This window comes from Eurypyga helias, unplaced genomic scaffold, assembly GCF_000690775.1.
Source record: "Eurypyga helias isolate BGI_N326 unplaced genomic scaffold, ASM69077v1 scaffold9534, whole genome shotgun sequence".
Classification (NCBI taxonomy): Eukaryota; Metazoa; Chordata; class Aves; order Eurypygiformes; family Eurypygidae; genus Eurypyga; species Eurypyga helias.
In genome coordinates this window covers 35,815-42,328 of record NW_010246806.1, presented here as the reverse complement: position 1 = coordinate 42,328, position 6,514 = coordinate 35,815, and the positions used below count along the sequence as shown (strand labels likewise).

The 6,514-nt window shown below is 39.4% G+C and overlaps 1 protein-coding gene across 1 annotated transcript in view; it reads right to left on the bottom strand.

Annotated features, from left to right (window-relative positions):
- Positions 1 to 358: 358 nt before the first annotated feature.
- The window catches only part of GRM5 (glutamate receptor, metabotropic 5), a 36,463-nt gene continuing 30,307 nt past the window's right edge, over positions 359 to 6,514 (bottom strand). The window contains exons 5-6 of the mRNA XM_010150537.1: positions 2,110 to 2,205; positions 359 to 542 (exon numbers count right to left, since the gene is read on the bottom strand). Coding sequence (XP_010148839.1) covers positions 359 to 542; positions 2,110 to 2,205 — 280 coding nt within the window. The remainder of the gene's footprint in view (positions 543 to 2,109; positions 2,206 to 6,514) is intronic.

The following is a 6,514-nucleotide window of genomic DNA, read 5'->3' as shown; positions in this document are numbered from 1 at the left end:
ATGAAAGTGCACAGCATTTTTCAGACTGAAAGGTTGTAAGTGAGATTTGGTCAGTACCATGGGACCTCTTTGTCCTGTGAGAGGATGAGATTTTTTTGGTTATTCAAAATCAGACCCCTGCACCAGTCTTTTTCCATCTGTACTTCATCCCAATAACTTCTAGCACTGGTCTGATACTTACTGAGGCAGGAAAACGGCACCCACTTTCCTTTCTGCAACATCTACATTCTCCCTGGGAGGTTCCAAGGCTATTTAGTGACAACTCTACTTAGCTCATGAAATTTGACAAGGACCACTGGCCAGGACACTGTGGCTGGAGACAACAAAACACAGCCATCAAACGCAATTGCACTCTGTGTTAAACAGCAGGTGTTCTTAACTGTTTGAGTAGGTCTTGCAGCTGACAGTCTTGCTGTGGAACTATTAGACTGACACAGTTTCCAGTCTTTTTGACTGTTAGGGCATCCTCTTTAACAGGAACCTTTTTCTCCTCTCTACTTGACTCAGATCGATTACAGTCTGGAATGCAAACAGATTCTTCACTGTGAAGATATAAAATATAAAAAAAAGAAGTTTTTCAAGTGTATATATATGGCTGGGTAAAACAGAGCTGAATACTGTACAACAAAATATGGTCTGACATTTACATGTACTTTTCTGCTCTTCAAAATTCTATTATATATTGAGTCCAGATACCTTCTAAAGAAAAAATAAATATCACTGAAAGCAATGCAATGTAGGGAAGAAAAATAATCTGACAACACACAGACAAGAGACAGAATCCCAGCTGACAAAAAATAACAGGCGTGTATACATTCTGTACAACACTCAGTGATGAATGTTCCCTATGTTAGTTGAACAGCAGGAGTCCCCTAGATGTGAGCTCTGTGGCATTAAGTTGATGGCCTTATGTACAAGAGTGAATATTGCTGTTCCCGAGGGGAACGTAACACTGTGCAAGACTTTCACTGAACACCCTCCTACAATGATAACGTTCACCTGTGATGTAGCATCTGGGAAAAGTAAAGGTATAATTTGGTCATACGGTGCTCTAAGGCTTCATTTCTAATACCTTACAGGGGTCAATAAGGAATGAGTAGGTCTTTTAATAAATGGTAAATAAAATTCTTCTAACTTGTAGTAGAATGCAAGGCAATGATACAGTGCTTATTAAGAGTATTGCTTCATGAAAGATTTATAATCATCTGTGACACATGCGGCTTATTCATTTATTAATGAAGATGTCTGGAGAAATGGGTTTTCTGTGTTATGGGAGAGTTCAACATTTGGGAATCTGACTGGACTCAAAAAGAGATTAATACCTGAAATCTCCCAGTATTTTACAGAATTAAATAGTTTGAAACATTTCAATACAAAAACACTGAAATGGTCATATTGAAACAGTATATCCCAGTAACACTGAAAAAAATGTAGTATTTGATATTCATTAAAATTGTAACATTGGTGTATAATGTAATGCAGTATATAATGGCCAAATCAAAATTCAAAATAAATATATAAATTAAATTAAGTGGAGAATGTTATGAAAAAATATGTCCTGAATTCTATTTGTTTGAAATGTTTCCTTAAGACTGCTCTAAAACTCATTTTCCCCCAAGATGTTTTGACTGAGAAGAACCAACATTTTCATATTGAAAATATTTTCATCAATTACTTTTTCTCTGCTCTTTTTAAAAGCTCTTTTGATCAGACCTAATGTAACCCCTAATAAGTAGCAGGACCACCATTCCAGAAATTCCGGAGCTGCTTGCTCCAAGCTTGAATGCTGTCTCTCTACATTTGCTCTGCGGGGTTACTGAGTCAGGTGTAAGGTTTCTCCTCCCCAAAGCACCATGTTACGACAACATCACACAGGACATGTGGTTCGGGTCACTCAGATGAAGACAGTGCAGGTTTCTTTTGGCAATCAGATGGAACATAGAAATCAGCAGTGGCCACGTGCTTTCTTTTTCCTTTTTCTTTTCTAAACATGCTATATGGGCTGCACAGGAATTACAGACAGAGGATCTGGCCTGGTACTGTCCCAGGGCTGCTCCTCTTGTTCACAGACATATCACACTGCCCTAAGGCCACTTGCTGTTTGCTTACCTGGTCATTGTAGCTCTCCCACCATTCCCCATACTCCCTTTTGGGGTGAAACACTCTATTTCCGACTTGGGCGGGGCCAGTCTCCTGCCTTTGTACCTAATAAATCACGACAACAACAGGAGCAAACAGAAAGAAGTGATTGTGTGCTCAGCTTTCTGTGACAGCTGCTGTGCAAAGGACCATGCACATGAACACTACTGTGGCAGTGGTGGGGTATAGTGCAAAGCAGCCATGGGAGCAGTGAAATAGCTGAATAAACCCCCAGACCTCTGCTATAGCAAACAGGGCTGTGCAGAAGTGCTCATCGTTTTCTTTTTATATGAGGAGCTAAAAATTCTGCAGAATAAATAACATACTAACCTTTTGTCTCTAAGATTTGTTTGGAGTTAGACCAAAATGTCTGACGAATTAATTTAGGGGAAACAACTCTTAAATTAAGGATCAGTGAGAAATCAGCTGGTGGCCATGTTCTCAATCCTAACAATCTTTTTCTCTGATACTCCATCTTTGCAACACTTGACTTGTTCCTCTGGTTGTCAAGACAAGCACCAGTGTAGTTGATTGCTTAGAAAAAATTTGAGTGGGCTCACATTTCATGTCATGAATGGGCTTTTCTCTCTCCATTAGCAATAAAAGGAGGCTAGATGACTTGCTGAGATGTAGGCATGAAGTCAAGTGAAATCAACCCCAATCCTAGAGCCCAGTGCTATACTATGAATATTTTAAATACCATACCTTGCACTTGGATGGAAAATCACTGGGATAAAGAGTTTAATACTTGAGGATCTAATTAATCCCGGGATAATATACCAGGATAAGACTTGGTCATTGTTTACTCTCTGAGCACTTGATTGGGATGTAAGCATTGAAAAGGTCTTATGCTGGCTCTCTTCTAAGTAGTGAATTTCACCCGAATTGTACCAATTCTTGTTCTAGGTGTTGAAATACCTCTTTTAATGCTTTTATAAAATTTGGGCAAAATGTCTACAGATGTCTTCTCAAAGAGTTTGCAATATCCCATTCCCACATGCTATGAGCTGCATTGTGGGCAATAAACACACTCCTATGGGAAGCTTGTACATTTTAACACTGCTAACATTACAGAATATATGACTTATCTATTGCTTGTCTATTAACCTGATGTAGATAACAATAGGCACCTTGAAGAGAACAACCCTGTAAAAGAGAAATAACCAAAGTACATATAAAGTGAGGCTAAACTTTTGATGCAGATGTAGTAGATCCTCAGAGGTGGTGTATATTGCATAAATAACTGAGGAAGAAGCTTAGTGAATCTGAGCGTGAACCAGGGACAGTCAAGTGAAGTGTGCTCAGTGCAGAGAAGTCCTTTTATTTACAAATTATAACCTTACTGAAAGGAGGATCAACAGGAGCTTTGCAGACTGCCTACCAAGGTTTTAAGGCAATCTGGAGTGTGGTGTATGCAGTGCTCCCAGATAGGCAGGAAGCTCACGTAGGACACATATTAAATGAAAGTTGATTCCTAGAGCAGAGGAAAAAATGGAGGGCCTTAGACAGTAGATAAATTCACTGAAAAATACAAAGGAGGTAAAACTGGATCATACAAATTTAATTGGGGTAGTCAAGGAGAAATAGTAAAGAGAAAAGGATGTTTAGAAACTTCACAGGAAAGAAAAGGAAAGAAAATAAATTTGGGGTGAAAGTGTTAGACGTCAAAGAAGGTAGAGTTTAGGAAGAGCAGGAAGGAAACAGTTACATTTAGACCTGATAACCGAAAGAGATACTCTGCACCCAAAAAGACAGAAAGAGAAAAAGGCAAGACCAAGAGAAGAAATTTGGAGACTTTAAATGTTCACAATAAGCTGAATACTAAAAAAGTAATCAACAGAAGAAAACAAGAGGTCTTGGTAACTCCATCCTGAAGAACCCTTGGTCAGGATGCATGTGACCCCGAGAAAGAACCCCCCAAAATTGCCCATTCCCCAGTCATTAGCATAAATTTCACTGCCATGAAATTCAGGGGAGAGACTGGTATGAAACTCTCAAGTTTTTCCATCTACTCAAGAGCAAATTATACCATCAGAAACATTGTGTTGTCACAGAATGCCTTAAAGCCTTGAACCATCATGACTGCTGCATTGCTATTCATTCAGTGTTAAATATCATGTAATTATGAAAACTGAACAAACTCTAATCAACCCTCCTAGGCTGGAAAGTGCACACCAGAGATTCTACGTAAAAAGGGTATTCAGCTTTTGGATCAGATAAAGGACATGATTTTGCCTCAGAATGTCTTGCATTAGAAAAATGTCCTCTTCCTAGTTGTTAAAACAAAGGATCGATTTAAAGGATTTCATCTGAGGAGAGAAAAAGACCCCAAACACTTCTTTGTAGTTGTCATAACAAATGGTAATGTGAAAATTAATTTGGCATTTCGGCTGATGTATTGCTCATACAATACAGTGTGAGCAGTATTTGCAAGAACAGATTTCTTTTTTCAGGGTCAATTCCGGGACCATGTATTGGTTAGAAAAGAGAGAGGAGACTTTTGTTCTGTGCAGACAGGCAGCTACTAAAGTCTGTTGAAGGATTTAAAAGATTTCAGGTCATGTTTAGCATTTCTTTGGGGTCTTTGGGTGTGGCAGTGTGGGCTGTTTTATTTTTTTTCACATATGTGAGTTGTCTTAAGAAAAAATTCTTAATGATACATACTAATATGTTTTGTACGTGTTGATCAGTGACAGGAAATTTGGGAAATAAACCACAGTAATTCAACCCTGTGGTGCTTGTCCATTTGCCAAATACCCTGTCTTACACAGCACTGCTCTGCACTCTCTAGAGGGGGTCAGTGGAGAGAAAGAAACTTACTCCTGGGCTGAGAGCAACCATGTCTCTACTGCCTTGAGTGTTAGAGAACCCAGTGTATGTGTGATACATGGCAGGGAACACCAGCATGACTCCTTGGGTTTGAAGGACTGTTAGACATTTTCCTTGCCTTTTTCACCTTCCAACAAAACTCCTTCTGTAGATCAAAACTCATGGATGCTATGGGAAACAAAGGGGGAATCATCATCCTGGGTGTGACAGTCATCCACTACAGTCCTGTAGAAACCAGCTTTTGATCTCTGAATGTGTAGATCCCTAATTCTGGGGTTGAGGTTTTTTGTTTGTTTGTTTGTTTTTTTCTCCTCAGTGAAGGTGTGGGCCCCTATACTCACAAGAGCAGATTGTCTTTAGATACAGACTTTATTAGATTATGCCTAGGCTTTAGAACCAGGTAGTGGTATCCTGGTGGTCCTGACTTCATGTTGGCGTGAGAGCCAGGTGTACTTGTGTCCCCTCATGCCCCTGCTCTCTCCTAGTTTCCATGCAGACACCCTTGGATGTCTGGACCAGCAGTCCATTGCATATGGAAGTGTATTCCCTATTTGGAGGATGTTGGTGGGCCAGGCCTAGAAGATGTCCCACAGCCCACATTGCTGTATAGTGTGGTCAAAGACTTAGTCAAATCCTTAAAAACTAGTCTATGAGTAGAATGTGGGTGGTAGTACACAGATTCTGATAAAATGTTCACACTGCGCAGCTTGAGAGACTACCCAAAAGGCAAGTGTTTGCAATAACAAAAAGTAATTGTTTCAGATAATATGTTCTCTAAAAAAGAAGAAATCCCAGAAATTCGAAACTGGCTTTTACTCTTAAACATAAGATTTTTTTTCTGTCTCCTTTTTTTCAGTAAAAGGTAAAAAGTTTAACTAGCTAAAAGGTATCTCATGATATCTTTAGAGTTGTTTTAATGCAATGCAAAGCAAAGATAATTTTCTGTGTTGGAGATGGAGAGCTTTCATCAGTCCAGTTTCCAAATGCAATCTCACACTGCCATGCAAAGATGTTATTAGTTACTGAGCACCAAATGTGTGCTTGGCACTGTTCAGACTTAGAGGAAGAGAGTAGGTCTCAACATGCTCTTTCTACTGCAAGGTGGTAGTATTGGCCTGAAAAAACTGTACCTTGCAAGGGTGGAAAAAGGTATGTTCCTGCAGAAAGTCTTAAGAAAAGAGGAATTGTACAGCCAAATCTCATTGTAGGGCAATGGCTAATCATGTGCTGGGGACTTAAGTTCAGCACTGCAGTAACTAATTCCTAAGGTCCTTGTTAACTAATGGGATTCCAATTTTTGGTCTGAGATACTGAAAATAGTATTAGGTGTCTACAGCTCTTTCTAAAATAAAATTTTCCCTGCAAGTTAGCAATGATTAAAGCAGGTAATATCTATTATTTCAACCCCAAACCTCTCATTTTGGATATTTTAGAATGAACCTACAGCAAGACTTTTTAAGTCCTGAAAGGTGAAATTAATGGAGGAAAGAAGAGAGGGAGAGGGAGAGGGAGAGGGAGAGGGAGAGGGAGAGGGAGAGAGAGAGGG